General features: G+C 51.2%; 1 protein-coding gene across 1 annotated transcript in view; it reads right to left on the bottom strand.

The window, feature by feature from the left end:
* Positions 1-27,154, bottom strand: part of LOC143692452 (uncharacterized) — a 358,232-nt gene that overhangs the window by 204,479 nt on the left and 126,599 nt on the right. Inside the window, 1 exon segment of the mRNA XM_077172684.1 lies at positions 26,580-26,999. Within this exon segment, the coding sequence (XP_077028799.1) occupies positions 26,580-26,999 (420 nt within the window).

The raw sequence follows: 27,154 nt of genomic DNA on the forward strand, positions 1-27,154 counted from the left end.
CCACGAGATCGACCCCAGAGCCTGACACGGGGACGGGGGGCCGGGGCCCTGGGGGTGGCACAGGGGGACAGGGACCCCCCGGCAGCGTCCCCGTGTCCCCCAGGGCCAGAGCCTGGGCCAGGGCTCCTTCACCCTGGTACCAACGAGGCCTTGAGAGCGCTGAAAAAATCCCCAGCAAGGCAGCAGCAAAAACAGATTTAATATTAAGGGACAGCAGCACAAAGTTCCTTGGCAAGAGTCACTCTGCTCCTGACTGGACACTTCAAGCCCAGCAAGGAAACAAAGCAACAACAAAACCAAAGAAAATCCAGGCAATCAAACCAGAAATGAACCGAGAACTGTCCCTGTGTGTGTGTGTGACAAAAGGACAGTGAGGGTAAGGATAAAAGGAATACAGCCCAAAGGTTTAACAGAGCTCAAACTTAACAGGACTTAACCATAACTGATAGCTTAAATGTCACAATTTAGGAAAAAAGAGCAGCTAACAGTATTTAACCTAGCTTATAACCTATGACTTTGAAATTTAACAGAGGAATAACACTTAACAGTATTTAACTCAGCCTAATAACATACATTAAAATAACAACTTAGCAAAAGAACAACTCTTAACAGCATTTAAGTTAGCTTAGACCTCATGACTGAACATCTCTTACAGGCCTGACTGATTCAGCTATCCAAGGCTCTCAAACCCCTCAGAGAGCAGCATTTCTGCCACATTTCCCCAGCACAGGCTCTCCTGTGTGCACACAGACACCAAGAGTCAGTGCAAGGCACCTGTGAGAAATTCCCCTGAGGGCAGGAAATGCTCCCTGTGGATCCTTTGGCATCTCCCCAGAGGGTGAAGGGTTGAGCCTGGAGGAGTGGGGGGATCGGCCCAGGCTCCGTCGTTGTTGGGGATCCCCGAGTGCAGCAAACGGGAGAGTTCCCGGCTGGGAGAGGCCCCACTCAGAGGGAGTCGCTGGCCCAGGAGAGCTCCAAGGGCTCCTTTTGGAGCGCTGTTTGCAGGGCCCCAAGAGAGGGGCTTCAGTCCCAGCAATGGTTCCTCCTGGCCGCACTTGGTACCAACAGCTTTCTTTGGCAGGGTGAGAACAGGGATGTTGTGCCACGGAGGGAACAAAACCAGTTCCCAGGGCTGCTCCTCCAGAAAGCAGGAGCTGGTTGGGCAGCAGCAGTGCCTGGAGCAGACAGTGTTTGTGATGAGCTGCAGAGGAGCTGAGCCCAGGGGCTGTTGGCCAAGGCCGAGCCCCAAGGAGCATTTCTCAGCTGGCAGGGCGGCCTGAGAAGGGGAGGGGGGAATGCAGCAGCACAGGGCCCATGGAACCAAGGGAGCATTGTGACACTGTGGGGCCCTGTGAGACCAAGGGACCATTGTGACACTGTGGGGCCTCATGGAATCATGGAGAGCACTGTGACATTGCTGGGCCCCATGGAAACAAGGGGACAGTTCTGATGCTGTGTGGCTTCATGGAATGTTGGGATCATTGTGACATTGAGAGGACCCATGAGACCAAGGGTCCATTGTGACACCACGGGGCCTCATGGAACCGTGGAGACCATTTTGACACTTTGGGGTGTCATGAAGCCAAGGGACCATTGTGACACTGAGAGGACTCATGGAATCAAGGAGACCATTGTGATGCTATGTGGGCTAATGGAATAGGCAAAGCATTGTGGCACTCTGAGGCTTCATGGAACCAGTGAGACCACTGTGACCCTGGGAGTCCCCACACAACCAAGAGGACCATGGTGATACTGTGGGGCCTGGTGAAACCAAGAGGCCTTTGTGACACTGCAGGGCTGCATGGAACCAAAGGTCCAGGGTTATATTGCAGGGCCTTGTCATCAGTGGTCCATTGTGACACTGTGGAGCCAAAGGAGACCATTGTGACACAGCAAACCCCCAGGGTCCAAAGGTCCATTGTGACCTTGCAGGGCTCATGGAACAGAAGAGTCCTGTGACATTGTGGGGCCTGTGGAACAACAGAGACCATTGTGACACTGCAAGGTCTCATTAAACCAAGGTGTCATTTTGACACTATAGGGAACCATAAAATTAAGGGAACATGGAACAGGTCTGGCTGCTTTGGCCTCCTGGGCTCCCTTACAGATCCAGCTATCCATGACATAGTGAGGGTCTCTTCTCATCTGCTGCTGAAACACTGGGGCTCTCTGCTTTCCTTCCTATGGAAAAGAACTGTCCTTTTTGGCCAGATGCCCATGGCCAAATTTGGGTTCCACCTCCATCATTCCCTGTTGTGACAGACTGGAGGAAATTCTTGGCTCAAAACATTTCATGTATGGGGTATGAAAGGGCAGGTCCAGCCTTGCCCTGCCCTGGAACCCCAGCCCTGCCCTGCCCTGGAACCCCAATCCCCCCAGAGCCTCTATCCCAGCCCAGCAGTGGCTGCCAGTCCCTGGCACAGCACAGGCAATGCTCCACAGCCACCTCTGCAGCCCCAGCCCAGCTCCTGAGGGACCAAATGAGCCCAAGCCCCACCTGGGGGAAGGGCCCAGGAAGACCAAGGGGTATTGAAGGCTGACCACAAGGCAAGCACACATCTTGATCCTACCTCCTCTTGGAATTTCCATCGGAACAGCACTGGAATCCAGGAGTTGGTAGCTGTGTGTGTGCTCCTCTGTATCTTTTTTGTCTTTCTGTCTTTCTGTGTATTCTTCTTCTGGTTCTGTGCTCCAGAAAATTTTGATTAACATTAAATTAACAAGCTTAGAGTTTGTGAATTTGAATGGGCCAAGTCAATGCTTTGAGAAGTGTTTTTGGTTGCTTGAGTGTTTGTCGTAGTTTGGCATGGGAAGAATTTTAAAAAGTAATACAAAACTTCTTGTGTCACTGACAATCTGTTAAACCACTGAGATACTGAACATGCCTCTGTGAAACACATATGTGAAAGACAAAAAAACCCAGGAACCTCCTCTTTCTTTTCCAGTCGACAAAGAAGCAGCGGCCCCGGCCCCAGCCCCCATCTCAACCAAACCAAACCAAACCAAACCAAACCAAACCAAACCAAACCAAACCAAACCAAACCAAGCAACCCTGCCATGGGCTGAGCCCCTTCCCCCCCCTCTCCAGGCTGCCCCCCCCCATCGGCCCCATTCTGACCAAACCAAACCCCAACAACTCCCAAAAAGGAAAACAAAAGAGGCTACAAAACCCCAACCAGAACAAAGCCAGCCACAGCTATTAAAATCTCACCATCATGTCCCCTCTCCCCAATTGAAACTAAAAACTCCTACAACCTACAACCCACACAAAATAACCCTACAACTAAAATTAAACACAAAAGAACCCAAAAATCAACCATAAAACCAATCCTAACACAACCCAACCACAACTTCCACCACAAGTTACCAGCAGGTCAGGTGTTAATCCTTTCAATACTTCAATCCTGCCTGAAGTAAAAGAAAAACAAAATACAAGCATAGAAAAAACCAACATAAAAGCATCAAAGTCAGTAAAGGAGAAATTAAATCCCAAATACTAAAGAAAAAATACCTTAATCTCAAAACTAAAATCCTCTTATAAACTATAAAGAAAAAACTCTTTTTCATTATAACACAATAAACAATTAAAAAAATTTAATTAATATCAAACAAAAACCTGCATACTAAAATAAACAAATGTTAAAATAACTGTAATTCATCAAAATTATAAACAGAAAAAAAAGGTAATTCAATACCCCCAAGAGGAGATCTCTATTCCCAGAGATAAAAATAAATTTAAATGTAAATAATAAAAACCTTTACCTTTAAACAACTCATCTTTAAAACAGTACCCCATAAGTCAACATGGTCCATCAACAAGCAGTGAAAAAGCTTGTAGCAAAAAAACAATTTCACAAGAACAAAATTCCCCAGACAGGTGTTATCCATGACAAATTTAGGAGCCACAAAAAAAATTATTTTTTCCTCTTGTAAAAAAAATCTCCACAACCTTAAGAAGAAAAACTTCTCTCCCTAAGTAAACTAAATAAAGACAATTCCATAAATAGTAAACTAACTAGAAATTTTAAGTTTACTTTCTTTACATTGTCAGTAAAAAGAAAAAGTTGTAAAGAAAAAAAGTGTTTGAGAGAATTCATTTTAATTCTTACTACAATTTTTCTTTATAAATTTATTTTAAATAAAATTTTCTATTTACGCTTTAAAAATCTTAGGCCTACTTTACTATTCTCATAATACAATCTCACAATAAAAGAAATAGATAAATAATTAACTGACACTAAAACCCCCCATACTCATCAATCCATTAATTAAGAAATGTCAAGAATAGAAAAATCTTAAATTAACAAACCAAAACCACTACAATGTCATAATAAACCTTTTGCCAAAGTTTCTCCAATTTTCCGAATTTCCCAGGGAAGGCTGTTTGGTTGTTTTGAGCTCCTAGAATCTCTTGTACTGGTATTTCTCCAGTGCACCTAACTCAGAGGACACAAACAATTGTAATTCCTTTTAAATGTCCCCTTGAGATAATTGTTTTAGGGATCGAGTCAGGGCTTGTGTGTGCTGCTTGGCCCAGCCCAGGCAGGGCTTTCCCAGCCACATTCCACACTCCATTGCCCAGCTGGAGCCGCTGGTGCCTCTGAGTTGTGCTGCCCCAGCTCCAGGGACGCTCTCCTTGTCTGCCCATTCCCCCACGGTCTCTGGGCAGGGATGGCCTCACTGGGGGCTGCTGACATCCTCAGCAACTTGGAGGCTGCTGCTGAATTTCACTGCTCCAGAGGCTTGTTCAGCCTTCAGCTCTTGAGTGCAGGAATTCAGTGTCCCAGGGCTCATGAACATTCAGAACACCTGAACAAGCCAAGCCTCTGGGAATCATTTGATTTTAATTTTCAAATCTATTGTGGTTAAGTAGATGTCAGTAGTGTATTCAAAGTGAATACATGATATTTAAAAAGACAGTGAGAAAACATCTTTTAGGTCCTGTTTAGGATTTTTTCCTGTTTATAAATCAATATGTGCAATCTCCAATTGACACTGAATCCAAGTACCTCCTCATGCAGTCTGAATTGATATGCAAATCAAGACCCCTCATGGCTGACAATCAATCAGACTCTGTCCCTACCCCCAGCCCACCATTTCCCCCATCCAAGCCCTGGCACTCAGAGCAGCCTTGTGCAAATCTGAGCTCCCTCCAGCCCAGGCTGCACCTGCAGCTTTCAGCTCCTTGGCTCCAGCTCCCACCTGCTTTCCTTGCAGAAGGAGCTGCCCGAGACACAGAGGGATGTTCATTTCTTGTCAGCCAACGAAGCCAAGGGAAGGCACAGCTCCATCAAATGCCAAAGTCATCCATCTCCCTGGCTCTGCCCTGCACCTGATCCCCACAGCCTGTCCTGTTTCCTTCATCCCTGCATTTCCAGGGACTTTCTGGCTATGGAGGGAGGTCCAAGTGCAGCCACTGGAGTGGGAACCACAACTTATCAGGTATGTGTCCTTTGAAGGAGCAGGAACTGGTGAGACTCAGAGGCGCAGAAAGTTTTCTCTTCATGGCCAGCATAAAAAATGTGAACATGATAACATTTAAGAAACCTCAAAACCCTTCCTTTAGCTCCTTGTGATCTTACAGCAACATCTGACGTTCACCACCCTCAAGGGATTGCCATACAGGAAAGATTTTTGACAGAGACATAAGAAGAGGTGATATAAAAGATAAAAATACAACTAAGATGCTGACCAAGATGTTATTTTAAATTCTGAAAGACTGGGCAACTCCCTGAAGCACAAAGCATGAAGCCAGTCAAGGGAGATGCATTGGAATGACCTGAGAAAAGCTGCAGGAGGAAGTCTGGGAGTAAAGGAAAGGACAAAGATCCAGCGGCTCTAAATGAAGAGATGTCCTTAGACACGGCCATTTAAACAGGACAGCTGAAAACACATGAAGGAAGAGGGTCATGAAATATTAGACTAAATGTTGGTAGAAAAGGTAGAGGAGAAGATCAGTTTTTCTTGTCCTGCCATCAATAGAAGAATCCAGTAGATCCAGGAAATTCGTATTCCTGGTGGGAAAATATTGCCATATCACAAAGGTACTCAAGTGACCCACATAAAAAAGATTTGCTTGTATAATTATGAAACTAACAGGTATTAAAACCTGTGCCCCTTTCCAGGCAGATATCAGTTGTGTGCCCATGGACAGGCAGTGCCACTTGTGCCCTGAGGTGCCCAGCTGGGATTGGATCCCTCTGAGAGCACCTGAGGGAGAGCAGAGCACCTTGCAAGCTGCAGGTCCCTGACAGCCCCGCAGGGCTCCTGTCCCATCAACATCTGCTCTGCTCCAGTCTGAAACAGGGCCCAGCATGGTGCTGGGATCATCAGAGAGCTGAGGTGTGTGCTGGAATTCAATGGCCTCCCCATCCCGCAGCAGCCCTGCATTTCCCTGCTGCAGCCTTGGTCTCCAGCCCAGCCATGGAGGCTCTTTGGGCTCTGGAGTGTTGCTGCAGCCCCCAAGGGCAGCTGAGCTCTGCCTTTGGCACAGTCAGGCCTGGCCAGCGCAGGCCATGCTCAGCAATTGCTTGTGTGTGCCTGGCCTTGCTGTCAGCCCCGGCAGCGGCTGCGTGGCCCCTTTGTGGCCCTGTGCTGGCCCAGCCATGGTGGCCCAGCCCCTGTGCAGGCCCAGCTCAGGCCAGGAGCATTGTGGCTGGGAACGGCCCCTGTGCCGTGGTGCCCACAGCAGCCGTGGGGCTCTGTGCCCCATGGCCTCCCTGCTGGGCAGCCTCTGCCAGCTCCTGCAGAGCCCCTGGCACCTGTGGGGCTGCACAGACAGCCCTGCCCTGGGGTCTGCCGGCCTCTGGGCCAGCAGAGAGGCAGCCAGGGCTGGCCATGGCCGGGAACAGGCCCTGAGCCCCGCAGGAGGATGGAGCTGGGCTACAGCCAAACTCATCCCAGGCCAAAGCTGGGCTCAGCAGCCAGGGCTGCCAACGCATGGGCACAGAGGCTGGCGCTGACAAATGTCCTGGGCCCCCTCCCTGCTCTGTCCCTGCCACCAAGGGCACAGAGCAGCCTCCTCTCTGGGCCACTTGCCTGTTTGCAATGCCTTGCACAGGCGCTGGCCCTGCCCCACAAGGCCTGGCCTGAGTCCTGCCCCTGCACGCTCAGCCAGGCTGAGATGGACACTGATGGTTTCTGGGCCAGGCTCTCGGAGCCCAGCCCAGCTCCCTGCAAGCTCTGCCAGCTGCCCTGAGCTCTGGGCAGCACCAAGGGCCTCTCTGAGCCCAGCCCAGCCCAGCCGGCTCTGGCCCCACAGCTCTGCTCAGGCCAGGCTGCTCTGGCCACTGGCCCCACGGCCTCAGCCCCTGCCAAGGCCACAGCAGCAGCTGCAGCTGCCACAGGACTCAGCCCCAGCCATGGGGGAAGGTGCTGGGCCAAGGCCAAAGGAGGCTCCCTGGCTGCCCTGCTCCCCTCGGCCTGAGGTGCTGAGAGCTCTGCAGCCCCTGCTGCCATCCCATCTGCCCAGGGCAGCACAAGAGCCCCGGCCTTGGGGCCCTCAAGAGCTGCTCCTGCTCCAGGCCCAGGGCCCATGCCAGAGCTGGGGCAGCCACAAAGCTGTGCCCATTTCTGTTCATTGCGGCTCTGATGGGGATGGATCCTCAGCCACTTGGAGTTTGCTGATGAATTTTATTACTCCAGAGGCCTCTTCTTTCTTGAGCTCTACAGTTCAGGAATTCAGTGGGAAAAGCTCATAAATATTTGTTCGAAACCCCCACACAAGAAAATCCCATGGGAATAATTGAAGTTTTCAATTCTTCTCTGGTTAATTAGACATATTTCAGAAGTGTATTCAAAGTGAATATACTATGTTGAAAACAATGCTGAGAGAATTGTTTTGCCCGTTTAAGTTTTCTTTTCCTGTTTATAGCAATGGACATCAGCAATGTCCACTTGATAGTGACCACCAGCACCTCCTCATGCACTCTGAACAGATTTGAAAATCAAGACCCTTCATGGCTGACAATCAATCACACTTTGTCCCTACCCACACCCCAGCATTTCCCTCATCCAGCCCCTGGCACTCAGAGCAGCTGAGGAATGGAGTCACATCCAGGGGTGTCCTCAGGGCTCAGGACTGGGGACAGATCAATTCAATCTCTTTTTTGCTGATCTGGATGAGGCCTTCAAGGGCACCCTCAGTCAGTTCCCAGGTGAGCCCAGGCTGGGTGGGAGTGTGGCTGTGCTGGAGGGCAGGAAGCTCTGCAGAGGGATCTGGACAGGCTGGAGCCATGGGCCCAGGACAATTGGATGATATTCACCAAGGCCAAGGGCCAGGTCCTGCCCTGGGCTCACAACAACCCCAAATCCCTGACTGTGCTCTGCCCCTGATCCCCTTAGCCTGTCCTGTTTCCTTCATCTCTACATTGCCAGGGACTCTCTGGTACAAGGGAGCACTGCTCTGGCTATGGAGGAATGCCCAAGTGCCACCACTGGAGTGGGAACCACAATTCATCAGGTTTGTGTCCTTTGGGGGTCAGGAACTGGTGAGACTCAGGGGCACAGAAAGTTTCTCCTCATGGCCAACAGACCATGGTTGAACAGGACACAATTTAATAACTATCTCGCTCTTCCCTGAGCTATGTGCAATGTCCCAGCAGCATCTGAGGAGTCCACCATTGACAAGTGATTTCCATACTAAAATTAATTTTAGACAAAAGTGATTCTGTGATAGATATAAACACAATTAAGTTCTTGTATCAGGATGCTCATCCTGGAGTGTCGGGTCCGGCTGTCTGTCTCTGCCCCGACACGGGTAGAGTGGTTCTTGGGTGGCACGCGATGCAAAGGACGAGTCTGGACTCTTCAGCTTTCGGTCTTCAGGTTGTTTATTATTTCTTATCTACAAAATTTTTCTGTCTGCCCAACAGAGGTCTGATCTGCAAGCAGTCACAGGCACTCTCTGACCACCCACGGGGCGGTCATGTCTTTTTATACTAAAACTTACGTATACAATATTTACCTTTATTTCCCAATGCTTTTCGCCCATGTTAGCAAGTGCACCTTCACCATAAACCAATCTCTAAGTGCCAACATCATCCCAGGAGATGGAGGACAAGAAGAAGAAAGAAGAAGGACAAGACACGCCCTGATCCCTCCATCTTGTCTCCATAACCCCCCTGTACCAAAAACCTTAAAGTCTATATTTCACCCTATAAATGTGTCTCTTTTACACCTTTTACTCTAAAGTGATTCTCTTGTCCTCAAACTCTTGTTACTTCTGTGGATGGATCAAAATCAAGCCACCAAACACTCTTGGCAACATTCCAGGATTTTCGAGACCCCCAAGGGTTCTCCTGGCATCTCTGGACATCGGGAACGATGTGCTGAGATCCCACACTGGAGTGGGGGCAAAACAGCTCCAACAATTCCTGATTTGCAAAGCTGTCCGTGGTGGATGGAGAAGGGAGGTCAGGCTGCTCTTGGTGCTGAGGAAATGCTGAAACCAGCCTGACTCATTTCATCTCCTCCTGTCCTGGCTGATCTGCCCTCTTTCCCCTTCCACCCATTGGCTTTTGTCTCCCACCAGGCCCCCGGTGAAGAGCCTGGCTCTGTGTTCTCCATCCCCTCCTCGCTGGCACTGCCAGGCTGGGATGAGGAGCCCCTCAGCCTTCCCTGCTCTGGGCTGGACAAGCCCAGCTCCCTCAGCCTCTGCTCACAGGCCAAGGGCTCCAGCCCCACCTTGGAGGCCCTTCCCAGACACTGCTCCAGCTGCCAGACATCTTTCCTGCCCTGGGCAACCCAACCCAGGCCACAGTGACCTGGATAATCCACGTCCTTGATGTCCTGGTCACACAGCCCTGGCCCCTTGTCCCCATGTCAGGCTCTGGGGTGGATCCTGTGGAACATCCTTTGGTGGAGGCTGTGGCTCCAGGTGGGCCGGGGGGATCCCGGGGGACAGGGACCCCGCTGGGCATGGACAGCATTGGACTTGTTGGGAGAAACTGTGAGGGGGATCTGGGGCAGAGTGACCAACCCAGTGACCTGACACAGCCCCTTCTCTAATGTCACACAGCCCCTCTGGGATGTCACACAGCCCCTCTGGGATGTCACAGCCCATTCTCTAATGTCACACAGCTGGTCTCTGATGTCACAGCCAAATCTCTGATGTCATCATCTGCTCTATGATGTCAGAATTCTGCCGTGTGGCATCACAGATATGGCCTATGATGTCATAGCTTCTCTATGATCTCACATGACCCACTCTGTGATGTCATAGCCCACTCTGTGCCCTCATGTTACCAGATGATCAATTGCCTACACCAGGTGAGCTGACACCTGGAGCTTGTTCTCCACATCCCCAGGCCTATGGAAACCACACAAGGCCCATTGTGTGAGAAGGGGAACTGGAAGTTCAGCAGCCTCAGTGTCCTGCCAGCTCAGCCAGGCCCACTGGAACATTGGGGTTTTCAAGTTTTCAATATTCTGGGTAAGAGAGTGAGGCAGTAACAAAACGTCTACACAGCAATTAGGAAGGGCAGACTTTGGCCTGTTCAGGATGCAGATTTGGGGAGTACTAAATCAGGTACTGATTTTTTTAAGGGAAACAGCCCTTAAAAACAAATGGGGTCTGGGATGGGTGGACACATTTCAAGAAAGTAATCTTAAGGGGAAAGGAGCAGCCTGTCCCAGTGTGGCAAAAGATGAGCTGGTGAGGAAAAGGACTGGCCTGGCTGCCCATGGAGATTTTGTGGGAACTCAGGAAAGAAAAGGATACATGAACTTTTGACAGAAGATCAGGCAACTTAGGAAGGGTTTAAGGATGTTGTTAGGTTATGCAGGAATAAAAGATCAGATGTGAAAGCTCAATTAGAGCTTAACCTGGCCACTTGTGCGAAAAATAATAGAAAATGTTTCTATAAATAAATTAATTTCAAATGATAAGATAATGAGAACCTCTACTCTTTTTTGAGTGCAGTGGGGAATACAGTAACTTAAGATAAGGAAAAGGCTAAGCTACTTTACACTTGTTTGCCTCACTTTTCAATACAGGACAGGTTGTCCTCAGGACAAGTGTTCTCCTGAGCTGGTAGATGGGCACAGGGAGCAGAACAGCCCCCTGGAATCCAGGAGGAAGCAGCTGCTGACCTGCTGAGCCACTCAGATGCTCACAGGTGTGTGGGATCAGATGGGATCCATCCCAGGGGGATGAGGGAGCTGTGGATGAGCTCCCCAAGCTGCTCTCCATCATTTACCATCAGTCCTGGCTCAGCAGGGAGGGCCCAGAGCACTGGAGGTGCCAGTGTGAGCCCATCCCCAGGAAGGGCTGGAAGGAGGAGCTGGGGAACTCCAGGCCTGTCAGCCTGACCTGGGTGCCTGGCAAGGTTATGGAACAGATCACCTTGAGTGCCATCACAGGGCACCCACAGGATGGCCCAGGGATCAGAGCCAGCCAGCGTGGATTTCAATACCTGCATTGATGATCTGCATGAGGGGATTGAGTCCATGATCAGCAAATTTGCAGATGGCACCAAGCTGGGTGTGAGAGTGGATCTGCTGGAGGGTAGGAGGGCTCTGCACAGGGCCCAAATCCAACAAGGTGAGGTTGAACAAGTCCCAATGCCGGGTCCTGCACTTTGGCCACAACAACCCCTGCAGCACTACAGGCTGGGGACAGAGTGGCTGGAGAGCAGCCAGGCAGAAAGGGACCTGCAGGGGCTGATGGACAGCAGGCTGGACATGAGGCAGCAGTGTGCCCAGGTGGCCGAGAAGGCCAATGGCTCCTGGCCTGGATCAGGAATGGTGTGGCCAGCAGGAGCAGGGCAGGGATTCTTCCCCTGTGCTCAGAACTGCTTGGGCAGCACCTCGAGTGCTGTGTCCAGTTCTGGGCACCCCGATTTAGGAAGGACATGGAGGGGCTGGAGCGTGTCCAGAGAAGGGCAACAAGGCTGGGGAGGGGTCTGGAGCACAAGTGCTGTGAGGAGTGGCTGAGGGAGCTGGGGTTGTTTATCCTGGAGAAGAGGAGGCTCAGGGGAGACAAGGCACTGCCAGGGCACAGGTTGGACTTGATGATCTCCAAGGTCTTTCTGAGCCTTGCTGATTCTGGATTCTCTGAAACCACCCTTGGAGCAGTTGCAGGATGAGCCCTGGGCCTGCTCTTCAGGAGCTCCAGCAGCCCAGGTCCCTCAGCTTCTCCTGGCAGCCCCAAAGCCCATCCTGTCAGTCCTGCAGAGCCTCTGCAGCTCCTCCTCACTGCCCAGAACAGGGAGCCCCAGAGCCAGACAAAGCAGCCCAGATGTGCCCCCCTGGCCTGGGGTGCCTCTGGCAAGGGAGCAGCAGCAGGCACTGCAGGAGCCTGCAGACAATTCCTGCAGCACTTGTAGGATGATCCTGCTCTCCAAGGGACGTTCCCATGGGGCCAAGTCAGGAACTGCAATGGGGAGTGTGGCCAGAGGGGAAAGGGCAAACAGGGATGGGCTGTTTGCAGGGGAGGGAACAGGGCTGGGCAGTGGGTAGAAATTTGAAGCAGGAAGAGTGGAGAAAGCAAAGGTTCAGCCAAGGAAATGCTCAGGGCAGTTTGGGGATGGCTGCCTGGCAGCCCTGGCTCTGAGCAACAGCGTCTGCAGTGGCACAGGAAACTCCCAGCTGATGGGAACAAACTTTCTGGCTGAGTGCAGAGGCCAGGACAAAGCTGAGTGGTTTCCCTGGTGTCCCCCAGGCCTGGCTGGCCCCAGGGGCTGATGGCATTTGTGCTCCCTCAGGTTCATGTCCCCACAGCAACAGCATGGGGGTGCTGGCCCTGCTGTGTGCAATGCAAACAGGGGCTGCTGAGGCAGTGCTGCCGTGTCTGTGCCTGCAAGGATGGGGCACCTGTGTGAGCTGGGGGAGAGGCCAGGGCTGCAGAGGGGGGATGTTGTTGGCAGCTGCATGAGGACGCTCTGGGACGCTGCCCTGGGCTGTGCAGCGCCCTGGGCATGGATCAGCCCCTGCTCTGCTGCTCCTTCCCGTCTGCCCCAGGGCCCTTGCAGAGCCCCAGCCATGCTGTTTGCCCCCAGCCTGCCCACGGCCAGCCTGGGGCTGCTGACGGGGGTTTCTGTGCTGAGCATTGGCCTGGCCGTGTTCTTGAGAGAGCCTGGGCAAGGAGCCTGGAGCCCCCAGGGCCTGGCCTGAGGCGTCAGCGCTGCCCCAGCAGTGCCCATGGCCTGTCCCTGCTGCAGCCCCGGCACTGCCACCCCCAGGGCTGTGCCCGGCCCCGAGAGCACTCAGGCCCTGCAGCAACACCAGGGCCACCAGGGCAGCGGGGCAGGGCCACGGCAGCAGCACTGGCAACACCAAGTGCTGCTGCTGCTGCTGCTGCTGGGCACAGCTGCTGGGCCAGCACTGATCTGCCCCAGCTCTGCACACAGACATTGCTGCTGCAGCTCCAGAGAAGGCAACAAAAGGGCATCTCTGCAGAAAACTCTGCTGGGACATCCTTTAGTTCCTTTAAAGCCACCGAGAGCGCAGCCCCTCATTGACACAGTGTGTGGCCCCAGGGAATGTGGAGAGAAACAAAATGAGAATTGGCACAAACAATGACATTTATTTGTAGTCAAGATTAAAAAAAGCAAAATAAAGGGAAAGAAACTCACAACCAATCCCAAAGGAACTGTCAAAGATGACTTTTATTACAAGTGATTGGCTGAAATTGGTCAGCAGTTTAATGTTTCTGAAAGCATCCAGTCATCAGTCTCCACACTGCAGCCTTGAGCTCCTGGTTCCTCAGGCTGTAGATGAGGGGGTTCAGGACTGGAGGCACCACCGAGTACAGAACTGACAGGGCCACATTCAGGGATGGGGAAGAGATGGAGGGGGGCTTTAGATGGGAAATTGAGCCAGTGATGAGGAACAGGGAGACCACAGCCAGGTGAGGGAGGCAGGTGGAAAAGGCTTTGTGCTGTCCCTGCTCAGAGGGGATCCTCAGCACAGCCCTGAAGATCTGCACATAGGAGAAAACAATGAACAAAAAACAACCAAATAACAAGCAGGCACTAAGTGCAATTAGCCCATGTTCTCTGAGGGAGGAATTTGAGCAGGAGAGCTGGAGGATCTCTGGGATTTCACAGAAGAACTGGCCCAGAGCATTACCATGGCACAGGGGCAGGGAAAATGTATTGGCCATGTGCAGCAGTGAATAGAGAAAGGCACTGGCCCAGGCAGCTGCTGCCATGTGGGCACAAGCTCTGCTGCCCAGGAGGGTCCCGTAGTGCAGGGGTTTGCAGATGGACACATAGCGGTCGTAGCACATGATGGTCAGCAAATAAAACTCTGCTGAGATGAAGAACAGAAAGAAAAAGAGCTGTGCAGCGCATCCAGAGTAGGAGATGTTGCTGGTGTCCCAGAGGGAATTGTGCATGGCTTTGGGGACAGTGGTGCAGATGGAGCCCAGGTCAGTGAGGGCCAGGTTGAGCAGGAAGAAGAACATGGGCGTGTGCAGGTGGTGGCCGCAGGCTACGGCGCTGATGATGAGGCCGTTGCCCAGGAGGGCAGCCAGGGAGATGCCCAGCAAGAGGCAGAAGTGCAGGAGCTGCAGCTGCCGCGTGTCTGCCAATGCCAGCAGGAGGAAGTGACTGATGCAGCTGCTGTTGGACATTTCTTCTGTCTTGGCAAGGGGACCTGTAGAAAAAGTAATCATGGAATAGTTGGGTTTGGAGAGGACTTGAAATATCCCAGCACAGCCTGGGGGCACTTTCCCCCCACTGCCTGCCCAGGGCTCTGCTGCCTGGAGCTGTCCCTGCCAGCAGCTGCTTCCCTGTGCCCAGGGCTGGGCCCTGCCAGTGCTGCCAGAGCCCAGCCCAGCCGTGGGGGCTCAGCTCTGCCCTGCAGAGCCCTCCCAGCTCAGGCACTGCCCAGGGGCAGCTCTGGCTCTGCAGGCTCTGATGGCAACGTCAGAGCAACCCTGAGGAGGCTGGAAAAGCAACACTGATGCTGCCTGTGAGGGGCCCTGTGGTGATTTCTTTCACTGCCTGGTTTATAAACATCTGAGAGGATTGTTTTCTAAAACATTAACTGACAGATAAATACCCATGTGCATTTTCCTATCAAGACAACCCAGAAAAATACATTTAAAAAGCATGATTTGCCCTTTTATCCAGTCCCTGCCTTGCTGTGCTCCCTGTGTAATCTAGTTGGAAATGCCATGCAGTTAAATGCCATGCTTGGAGCAGTCCTGAACAATGCAGCATCCTCCCCACACAAGGAGAACACTTCCAAGCCTCACCAGCTGTCTCCTGCCAGCCAGATCTTGTCCCCCAGTGCTGGGAGCAGCTGCCAGGGCTGGCTGAGAGCTGTCCCTGGCAGGCAGCAGAGTCCCTGCCCCAGCACAGCGCCCTGGGCTGCAGGACCCTGCTCTGCAGGACAGCCCTGGGCACCCCTGGCTGCTCTGCACAAGAGACAAGCAGAGAATGTACTCACAGGCTCTGCAGGCATTGGCATGTTCCAGCTGCAGGAGATGGCTCCAGGAGCTGCAGCTGCATTGTCCTGCAGCCAGAGGTTCCTGTGCCAAGGGCTGGCAGTGATTGTGCCCCAGGCACTTCTCAGCCCCTTCCCAGCCCTGACTGATTGAAGCTCTCTGTGCCTCTGTGCTGTGCCCGGGCTGGCTGCAGGCAGTGCCCCAGCCCTGCTGGGCTGGCACAAGAGCTGCTCATCAAGAGAAATGTGCTTTTGAAGCTCTTCTTGGTGAGCAGGAGCTGCCTCTGTGCCAGGAGCCCAGCCCAGCTCAGCAGCACAGACACAGCACAAGGACTTTAATCAGCCTCTGGGGCTTTGTGCTCAGGCCCTGAGCATCAGTTCCCTGAGAGGGAGCTGAAGAAACCTCTGCAGAACTCCAAGGCAGAATCCAACTCCAAAGTTTCTTGGACTTTTAATGGGTCCCAGAGAGGGACAGGACTGAGCAAGTGTCCCCAGGCCCCAGGCAGAGCAGAGAACTGCAGGCAGTGATGACAGGTGGGGACAAAGAGAAGCCAAGTCTTGGTGCCCTGGGGCACAGCAGGGTCGGTGCCAGCAAGGGCTGGGAGGAGACACCTTGTGCTGAGGCCCTGGGGCCTCCTGGCACAGCCCCAGCCAGGCTGGGCACTGTCAGCCCCTTGTGCTGCCCTCAGCATCCCCCCCTAGCCCACATCCCAGTGGCCTCAAGGATCTGCTGCAAGGAGTCCCTGGGGAGCCTTGCTCAGCAATGGCCCTGGGGGCTCCTTCATGCTCCCTGCAGGGACTGCAGGTTTTTCAAAGGACTTTGGCTTTGGCTTTTGCCTTGGAGTCTCTGAGAGGTTTGTGCAATCATGGCCTCCAATTATCTGCTGTAATTAGTCCCTGGAGAGGCTTTGTCAGTAACAACACTCAGTGGGGATCATTAATGCTTCAGGGTACTTCAGTTATTTCAAGGTACTTGGGGTTTCCCTTTTGATCCAGACTCTGTGAGAGGTTTGTGCAATCATGGCCCCAATTATCTGCTTTAATGAGTCCCTGGAGAGCTTTGTACTGACACTCAGTGGGGCTCATTAATGCCTTGAGATACTCAAGGTTTTTAAGGTACTTTATGGATTTAAGAATACTTTTAGATACTTTTAAAGACTTTCCTTCCTACACTGAGTCTCTGAGAGCTTTTTGTGCCATCCTGGCCTCCAATTCTCTCCTCCAAGAGTCCATGAGGAGCCTGTGTTGGGTATCTTCCCCCCTTCTGTTTTACAACAAAGATGGAACTGAAAGAATTTTCTTAAAGCATCCAAATAAACATGGGACAATTAACAATACAACAACAACCACTAAGAGAATTCATAGTCCTCTTTTAGCTCGACATCATCCAACCCTTTAGTCCCTTGGACTGGAAGAGTTTATTGAACCAGTCTTTGTTTTCCACTTGAAGCTTCTTGAACCCTTCCTTCAGTACCTGAATGCTCTTGTGGATTGACTCGCTGTGGCTGGAGAGGTTCATGCAGCACATGCCCTCAGAGTCTACACAGCCATGCCCATGTGCCCAGAGTAAAATCTCTATCGCTGTTCTGCAAGGTGGCGTGTCTGATGGTCTCTGTGTCTGAGAGCAGCCACTCAATGTGAGGGAGGCAGCATTGGTTTGCTTACTTAACAGGCACCCAGGATGGTCTGATTGCCCTAAATCTTTAGCTGCAGCCACCCAAGGCAGTAACATGGAGGCTGCTATTCTTTTGTTTTGACTCCAATAGATGACATTATTTTTGCAATCAGATTCAAAGTAGTGTGTAGATCTTTTTGCTCTGTTTCTCTGGCCATTAATCATTTTTGTGTTGGGTGCCAGCAAGGTAAGCCTCCCCAAGCTACAATGTCCGCCTTTGATGTCTGAAGGGACACCAGGCCATGATCTATTGTGACCATGGTCACAAGCATTTTCAGGATGAAGAAGAGACGAGAATGTTGACTCCATGATCAGAAGGCTTGATTTATTATTTTATGGTATATGTTACATTAAGACTATACTAAAAAGAAATAGAAAGGAAAAGGTTTCTTCAGAAGCTAGCTAAGCTAAGAATAGACAACAATGAATCACAAAGATCTGTGTCTCAGACAGAGAGCAAGAGCTAGCTCTGCCATGAGTGGTCAGTAAATCCAAACATCCACAGGAGACCAATCACACGTCTACCTGTTGCATTCCACAGCAGCAGATAGCCATTGTGTACTTTTGGTTGCTGAAACTGCAGCTTCTCACAAGGAAAAATCCTAAGAAAGGATTTTTCATGAAAGATGTCTGCGACACTCTATCCCTGCAAATAAGAAACACACCCTGCAGCAAGTTGAGTGGGTAGCTACTGGACCAAGAAATCATGGAAGAGGTGTAATTACACCATCAGGTCTGGTTTTTGTAAGTGGGATGGTAATGGGGAGATAGTGTCTCCTGATAGTTTCTTTTTTTTTTTGTAATTTTGTGTCTTTCACCCTCTTCCCATCTCAGATGGTAATAAAACCTTACACAAAAGTCCATTTTTACAGAGCTGAGAATTTCTACCCCCTGTGTTCAAGTGGTGCATGCAGGAGCTTCTGGGTCCAGTAGTCCCAAGCACCGACAGGGTTGCACTTCTATTTGCCGTCAGGATTGTCCCCTGGCATACTGCAGATGGCACCCTCAGGTATTGGCCAGACATCTGTAGGCAACCCCAGTAGGCAGGTGGAGAAGGGGTCATCAGGGCTAGCGACAGACAGGCACAGGGTGTCTTGTTTCATGGCTTTGCTAGAGTTATCCGTACACTGTGCTTTGTGTTTTTGAGGGCTGCCCATCCACTTGTGAGGAGCATGGTTGCAAACAGGCTGAAGAATGTGAGTAAAAGCTTCCTATGTGTCATCTTCAAGAGGATTGTCTAGTCCAGGTGCCAGAGTCACTGTCTGGTGGGTTTGTCTTGGGGTGGACTTGAAGGTTCCTTTGCAGAATCCACACTCAGTGGCTACAGGTAGGGCTTGATGTTCTTATCTGGGATACACCAAGGTCCTTTATCACAAATGGTCTCATTGTGGCAATTTGGCCTTCAGGTCCTTTGATGTTAATAAGTTCTGCACTTTGGAGACTGTCACTGTCACCTCTGATCTCTGACAATATTCCTGCAGTAGCTGTAAACGCCCGGTTAGGAGCCCACTTGGAATGTCAGATACCTGTCACATCTGCTCCCATGTCCACAAGCCCTGTCAAAACAACCTTTTCGCTGTTAAGTTCCAGAGTGCAGGTGATTTTTGGTCAATCCTGATTTATCACATCCCTAGTGAAGTGTCATCAGCATCCTGCTTGGGGAATTGTTAGTCCTTGGGGTATAAACCAAGGTGGGTTGGGAGACAGGGTCAGTACTGTAATTTCTCGTTGTGAGGACATTGATAGTACGGATGGCAATACAAAAAATTCTTCAGTGCTTGATTGGTAGTTTACTAAAATTAATAGTTCACAGGGCTGATCTTCGGGCCCCAGCTGTCCTGTCGATATTTCATGGGCAAAATAATCAGTTAAACCAACAGATTCCAGACTCACCAACTTCAATTTTGCCCCTGGTGGTAAGGTGGTTGGCAAATGGGAGATGAGGTGCTGGAGTTTAGGGCGACATTATCTGTAATGGGTGTACAATTCGGCGATTGTAGGCATCATTGGCTTGAACATTTGTGCCATAGCCTGAGGCCACCTTGCACTCCAATGGCAGTTTTTGGCTGCTTGGTGTAGTTCCCTTTTGAGAAATTCCACCTAATTTGATGTTGATTATCCATTAGGGACCGGATAGGCCCCTCCTCCTTGGGGACAATCTTCTCTAAAATGTCCTTGTTGACCACACTGGAAACATATTTTTGGGGCCTGTAGATGTTGCTGGGGCCCCTTAAAGGGGAATTGCATGGCCCCTAGGGCTTCTGCAACTCCTTGTCCAAAGGCCTGGGCTTGTACAGCTGCTCTGTGTTCTGTTGTTCTGAGGCAATTTCAGGCCTCAATCATCTGCAGGAGTGTGGGTTCCAGCTCTAGTGGAAGGGCACACAGCACTTTCTTACATTCCGGGTTGGCATTGGCTACCCCCAACGATTTTAGTAATTCATTTTGAGTCTTTTCATTCTAGACTTGTTTCTCTAGTGCCTGTTTAAGGTGATCAATAAATTTCATGTAGGGCTCTCCAGGTTCTTGTCTTCTGTTTACGTAGTCCAAACTGGGGGTGGTACTATCTGGTACCTGGATTCAAGCTTTCAAAACCATTTTTTTTTATATCATCCAAAGCTCTTCTGGGGATACCTGCTGCTTGATCATCTGGTAGGCTGTGTTGTCCTTCTCCAGCTAGATGGTTGATTGTCATTTCTGCCCTTGCCTCATTATTAGCACAGTCTTCTATTAATTCATTTAGCAAACGTTTCCATCCTTCTTCCCACAGGGTGTATTCTGTAGGTGACAACAACATGGTCATAATATATTTTAAATCATAGGGGGTTAAGATGTGCTGTAAACATGGCCCTCATTAGGCCATTAAAACAAGGTGAGTCCTTCCTATGGTCTTTAGCTGCCCTACACAGATCCTTGATTTCCCCATAAACCAATGGCTGATACCTGGGGTTCTGCCCCCTTCTTTCATACGGGGGCAATGAGGAGTTTCGAGGTTATTTACCAGTCTCCTTCCTTAACTGGAGGCATGGCCCAGGGTGAAGGTGGAATGATTGACAGTGGGGGCATGACCCACAGTTCTGGGGGTGGAGTCTGGAGGTTCGTTCAGGGCGGAAGAGAAGGCTGTGGTAGCAGGAAGTGGAGGAGCCAAGATGGAGGGAGGATGGTTGGGCTCCTGAGCCACATTCGGGCTCCTTCCACCTTGAGTCTCCAGGCCATGATGCTCCAAGACTGCGTGGCCATTGCCATCTTGGACCATCGTGGAAGGTCTGAGAAAGGCAGGTTTGAGGGGAGGTCCCGAGTTAGGAGTGACCAACGGATCGAGTTTTCAGCACACTGCTTGCTGGTGAAGGGTCTCAAGGATGGTGTGGAAGATGGGGAGCATGCAGGGTGCAATGGGGTCCCTTTTGATTGAAACGTTGTACAATTTAACTCCCAGTGAGTCCCAAAATTCAGTGGTATGGATTTCATCAGCAAAGGCATCTGGAAAATTTTTAATGATCCACCTCATGACTGATTTTAATTCGTACTTTGAAAATATTAAGTCATGATCAGTGAGAATTAAAGCATCCATGTATGCTCCTTTCTACTTTGGACATCTGACTACCCTTTTTTTTTTCTCTGCCTTAAGGGGAAGAGCCACCAGAACACCCCAAATCAGTTATGGGATGTGGGTGCATATTGTAAAAACACAGTGGCAAAATGGGCAATAAATGTCTTGCGTTTCCCCAAGCCCACCTGCAATCCTATGCAGGTGAAGCTGTCCCTGTCCCTGTGGATCCTGGCCAAGGTCCCTCGAAGCAACGATGAATCCGCTGGGCCTGGCACAATCCAAAATCCCGGGGAGCCCTGGCCTATCCATCAGCTAACCCCAGCTGAAATGACTGAATGTCAGGGCCCCTGTTCAGGTGCCAAACGTTGCAATGAGGGTGGCTGTGACAAACCTTTCTCGTTCCCCAACTTCAGGGCAAGGGTGGTGAAAATGAAAAGGAGCAGATGCTGGGGAAGATGAAACAGGAAAGCCTTATAAATATGATTGCCTGGCAAAAGATTTTGAGAATATGGAAACTATAAGTGAGATTGAAATGAAAGCAAGCTTTGAGATACCAAGCCTGAGTTACTGAACAACTGGAAAACAATGGTATGGCCAGCTGAAGGTAATCTTCTTTTGATGAAACAACACCCTCTGCTTGCAGGCAGGTCCAAGGGTCAGAGCAGACCCTACTAGCTTTGCAGAAGGGGTCCAAAGAGTAGTTTTTTGGGTTTAAAATGTAACACAGTATGGTAATGTAATGATTCTTCTAGGCTGTATGTAAATGCTATAAGATTTGTATCTTGTACTAGATTGGTTAGTGAAAATTAGAATATGCAGCACAGAAAATGATTTATTGTATTGTAATGGGAACTCCCCTCCTCTTTTGGGCATCCATTTTGGGCGCCTCTTTCGAGCTCCTCTCTTGGGCCTGCTCCAAGCTGTGGCTGGCAGCTCCAAACAAGGCCCCTGCACCCACACCCTTTGCAATAAACCACAAGTTCCAAGACCTGGCTTCAGAGATCTCTCATCTCTGTCCGTCCCAACCGTCCTAACCCCCGACGCTCCTACAAGCAGGATCAATGGAGTTGCCCAAAAAGAACTTTAGTAACAGGGTGAAAAACAAGAAACATGGAGAAGTTGAGCACAGTAGGAGGGGTGGGATTCAAAGACCTGAGATAAAGGTGAAGCAACAAAATATACACTTGAGGGTAGAACACTCTGGAACAATAACCCTATAGGGGAAACAAGTAACCAACAGGGGAGGAGAAGTTGGACAACTTAGCATAACAACACTAAAGGCTTATGGGGGAACACTCAAACTCACCCTGAGTTAAACAAATGATTCCAATGGATTGAGATTCGCGCCCAGTTTTTCCAGGGCAAAATCTGTCTGACTCTGAGTTACAGCCGGGCGAACTCCCACACCGCTGCTTTGCTCTGGACCCTTGGGACCATGCGGCCCAACAGAGCCACAGTGATGTCCTGGGTTCCATGAGGCCCCACAGTGTCACAATGGCCCCTTAGATCCATGGCACTCACAGTGTCACAGTGTTCCCCTTGGTTCCACAAGTTCCTACAGTGTCACAGGTTCCACAAGGGCCTGCAGTGTCACCATGGCCCATTGGTTCCACAATGCTCCGCCGTGTCCCAATGGTCTCCATAGGAAGGGAACAAGTGAGCCCCAGTGGTGCAAGGGCAGATGAGAGGCAGCCACCAGAGGCCAAGGCTGGCCAGACTTGACTCTATGGTCAGATTTTGTCTGGAAGTAACCCTTGGATATAGGGAATTTTAGACACAGAATCCCAATTTTGGCCATGGGTGCCTAGACAAGAAAGACAGTTCTTTCCCATAGGAATAAAAGCACAGAGCCCCAGTGCTTCACGGTCAGATGGGAAGTGGCCCTTGACATGCCAAATTCAGTGGGACCTGTCAGACAGCCCCCAGGAGGCCAAACCAGGCAGACCTGTCCCATGTTCCATTGACTTCATGGGTCCCCACACTGTCACAATGGTCTCCTTGATTCCATGAGGCCTGGCAATGTCACAATGGCTTCTTGGTTTCATGAGCCCCAACAGAGTCACAAGGGTCCATTGGCCCCACGCAGCCCCGCTGTGAAACAATGGCTCCTTGTTTCCATTTTAAATCAATCACAATCAAACCACAGTTTGATCATTGATCCTTGCTTCCATAGGGCCCATGATTTGCACAATGGTCTCCTTGATTCGATGATTCCTGGATTCCACAGTCTCACCATCGTTTCCTTGGATCTCCATTGTCACAACTGGCCCATGGCTCCATGAGGTTCCGTAGTGTCACCGTGGTCGCTGTCAGAGGCTGGATGAGATCCATGTCCCGAGACACCTTGGGATGCTCGGAATGCCCGTGTGGGGCCAGGGCCGGGTCAGGCCTTGGTTTGTGGTGGGACAGAGCCCTGCGCCCAGCCCTGGCCTGGCAGACCTGCCAATCACACAGCAGGGGGTGATGTTAACCCAGCTCTGATTGGGCAAGCAGCTGTCAATCAATCAATCACACACCAGCAGCTGGTGCTACCCTGGTTCTGATTGGATAAGCAACTGGCAGTCCCACCCCAGGGGCGGGGCCATGGAGGCCCAGGGCGTTAAAAGCCGGAGCACGAGGCCAGCCCAGGGTCTGGCTCCTGCCTTCTGCTGGGGTTCCTCTGTTGGTGATGCTGGAACCTGAGCAGTTGGTACCCATGTGCGTGTCTTTCTACGGATCTTCTGTCTTTCTGTTGTTCTCTATTTCTTCTCCTTCTAATCCTATTTACCTGAAACACTTTTGGGTAACTTCGCATGTTAAGGGTTAAAGGATTTTAGGTTAAATATGTGGGAATCCAGGGCACAGGGGATATTTCTCTGTCTGCTCTGAGGAATCCTGACCCCCAGAGAAACACTGCCTTTAGCCTTCGCCAATGGAGAGGACTTCCAAGACTTTGAAATAGATTAGAATTTAGCGACGTCTGAAATAGGTAATACAGAGTACTATACTATGTCCCTTGGGTGAGAAATTTAGGTTTTGGGATTTTTAGTATGGTGTAGATAGGAAGCAAGATGGATGAATTTGGGTGTTATCCCTGTCTTCTTCTTCATCTACTCCATTTTTTACAGTGTTGGTGGCACAGGGTGATTGGTCAAGGAAAGCACAGTGCAGAGGTTATGTGGACAGTCAAGGGATGAGTTATTGGTAGATAAGTAGAAATAATGTAGGTTTTATAAGTTAATTGGATGAGACAACTTTAAAAGACCTTGAAACTGAACATTTTTGAGCCATTTTGCAGTGCTTTTCCAGCGTGCTGAGACTGGTGTGGACAGCAATGCAAAACTTTAGATAAGATAAGAAAAAAGAAGATCCTGAACACTGAAAAAGTCCCATGCATCTCCTTTTACCTGGCACAGAACTGCTACAGAGGGTTTCCCCCATCCAGGGAGCCCCCAGAAAGGCCCAACATAAAACAAACATCAATAACTGGTGCCCCAAAAATGTTTGTAATAGGTTGACTTTTTTCCAGAATGTTGTTTACTGAAGGGTGTTGTCTTAATTGGCCAATCATGTGAAATGTGTTGATTAAATGACCAGTGAGGTCCACCTGTAGCAAACCAAGATATAAAAGAAGAGGATTGCAAAAATGAGTGGCTTTTAGCCCTTAGCCTTCTGATCTGAGTCTGTGTCATCTCTGACTCAACGGTGACATTTGGGGATCTGTGGGGGCTATTGGGGATCCTTTCTGCACCTCGTGACCCAACAGGAGCTTCTCTAATAAACGCTGCCTGAAGCTCCCACTGTGGTCATGACAGGAACCCCTGTGAGTGTCTGGGCCATCCCGGCTCTTTGGCAGCCTGGGGACTCCTGGGATGTCACCGTGGAGCCCCCGTGAGTGCCTGTGACAGATGGGTGCCTTTGCAGCCCAAGGTGCCCTGGGATGTCACCATGGAATGGCTTTGACTGCCTCTGACCCCAGGGCTCTTTACCATCCCCAGAAAGCCCTGGGAGGTCTCCATGGAGCCCCTGTCTCTGCGTGTGACATTCCAGCTCTGGAACAGCCTGGAGACTCTTGGAAAGTCCCCATGGAACCCCTCTGAGGGCCTGTGACAAATCTGATCCTTAGCAGGCAACCATCCCCAGCCCCTTCTTGCTATGGTCAGTTTCCATGGCAACCATCCCCAGCCCCCTGTTGCTATGCTCAGTTTCCATGGCAACCATCCCCAGTCCCCTGTTGCTATGGTCAGTTTCCATGGCAACCATCACCAGCCCCCTGCTGCTATGCTCAGTCCCTTGGCAGCTCCATGGAGACCCCATGCTGGGGTGGTTGCCATGGACACCAGCTCAGGCCTGCCGCCAGAGCCCGTTGCCATAGCAACCATTGGCAGCCCCATCCCCAGGCTGATGGGATCCCAGAAGCACAGAATTGGCTGAGCTGGGAGGGACCCATCAGGATCCTCCAGTGCAACTGCTGGCCCTGCACAGGACACCCCAACAATGCCAGCCTGGGCCTGGCAGCGCTGGCCAAACGCTGCTGCAGCTCAGAGAGCCCTGGAGCTGGGACCCTTCCCTGGGGAGCCTGGCCAGGGCCCCAGCAGCCTCTGGCCAAAAACCTTTTCCTGACATCCAACCTGAGCCTGCCCCGACTCAGCTGCAGCCGCTCCCTCCACTCCTGTCCCTGGGCACCAGAGGGAAGAGGTTCCCACAGCCCCAGCCAGGGACCCGCTCCCAAGGCTGCTGCCATGGCCACCAGGGCTGCCACCAGCTGGGATGCTCGGTTTCCATGGGCCGGGCTTCAGGAATGGGATTCCCCAATTTCCTGCTGCCGCTAAAACCGCGCTGCCCTCGCTGCCCTCCCGCCTGCCATGGAAAGCACAAAAGGCAAAGATCCCGGGCTGGGATAAGAACAATTTAATGGGAACAGCAATGAGATAAGGAAACAAACAGGAGCAGAAATGATATTGATAACAGAAGGGGTAAATAAAACTGTTTACAGGGAAAACTAAAAAACAGCTCACTGGGTCTGCCTGGCCACAATTTCCCCTGCCTGGAAAGGACACCCTTCTCAGGGAGAGAGAGAGAGAGAGAGAGTCCCTTTCCTGCCTCTGGCAATGTTCTGAGGTGGAAGTGAAAGTAATGACAGGGCCATGGCCAGACCCTCATGTTCTTCCATCCTACATTAGGTCATTGGCAGGGGCAGGAAAAGAAACAGGTGTCTTCCCAGCATGGATCACAGGAAACATATATCACCAGGGCTCTTCCCAATGTGGCTTCTCCCACGGGGAGTGAAGCTGGAGTGGTGCATGAAGCTTTTTCTGCAATCGAGGCATTTGCAGGCTGTTGCAGTTCTTTCCTGTCTCACCTATCCCAACCCACTCAGGTGCGCCGTCTTTCCCCCTCCCCCTTTGCCCTCCTGCCTAAGAGCTGTCCATCAATCTTAACATTCCAGCAGGGCTTCATGTCGCTGGCAGACGCTCCTCAGGTCTGGGCTCATTGGCCTGTCCAAGTGTCTGTATCCCTGGAGCCTCCCCCTCCTCCCACCTGGTTGGCCCTCACCTGTCCCTCCCCTCCCCCTGTCCCCGGGGCTTAAAAGGACACGAGACCATGCGGCCGGCGTGTCTGTCTGGGAGCTGTTAACCACATTCAGAGGTCTACCATGCTGCAATAAAACTCTGGATTAAAGACTCTTTGACAGAACCCGCTCCTTTTCACTGCTGCTTGAACCTTTTCCACCAAAGGTAAACTGAGTTCCTGCTTTGCCTGGATTTGTTCTGAGTGCTCAGCTGCAGCACCCAGCTGGCCAAAGGTATCTCTGGGGTGAAAACACCACAGCTTCAGCCTTTGGTCCAGCCGCGAGGGCCAGAAGAAGCCAGGCCCCCCCACACCTGGAAACCTCGGGGTCTAATATTTAATAGCAGGCCTTCCCTTACTGGTGGCTCTGTTGGTGTTTTGTCAAGTGAGAGCTGCTGGTGAAGCTCTTCCCACACTGGGGACACTCATAGGGCCTCTCCCCAGCGTGGATGCGCCGGTGGGTGATGAGGGTGGAGTTGTGCTTGAAGCCCTTCCCACAGTCAGGACAGTGGAAGGGCCTCTCATCGGTGTGAATTCGCTGGTGGCAGAGGAGACAGGAGCTGGTCTGAAACCTCTTCTGGCACTGGGGACACTCCTAGGGCCTCTCCCCAGTGTGGATGCGTTGGTGGATGATGAGGGCAGAGCTGCAGCTGAAGCCCTTCCCACACTCCCCACACTCGTAGGGCCATTCCCCAGTGTGGATCATCTGGTGGCTGATCAGGGTGCTGCTCTGCCTGAAGCTCTTCCCACACTCCAAGCACTTGTGGGGCTTCTCCCCATCATGAAGCTGCCCATGGACCACCAGCTCTGAGCTCTGGCTGAAGCTCTGTCCACCTTCCTGGCTCAGGGTGGGTCTTTCCTCCTCAGAACACCCTGGGCTGGGTTTGGAGCCCCTCCTCTTGTGAGATCTCTGGGGATTTTCCTCCCCATTGGATTCCTGTGCCCTGGAGTCACGCAAAATGGCCTCTCCCATGAGGTCCTGCCCTGGG

This window comes from Agelaius phoeniceus (assembly GCF_051311805.1).
Source record: "Agelaius phoeniceus isolate bAgePho1 chromosome W unlocalized genomic scaffold, bAgePho1.hap1 SUPER_W_unloc_1, whole genome shotgun sequence".
NCBI classification, from domain to species: domain Eukaryota; kingdom Metazoa; phylum Chordata; class Aves; order Passeriformes; family Icteridae; genus Agelaius; species Agelaius phoeniceus.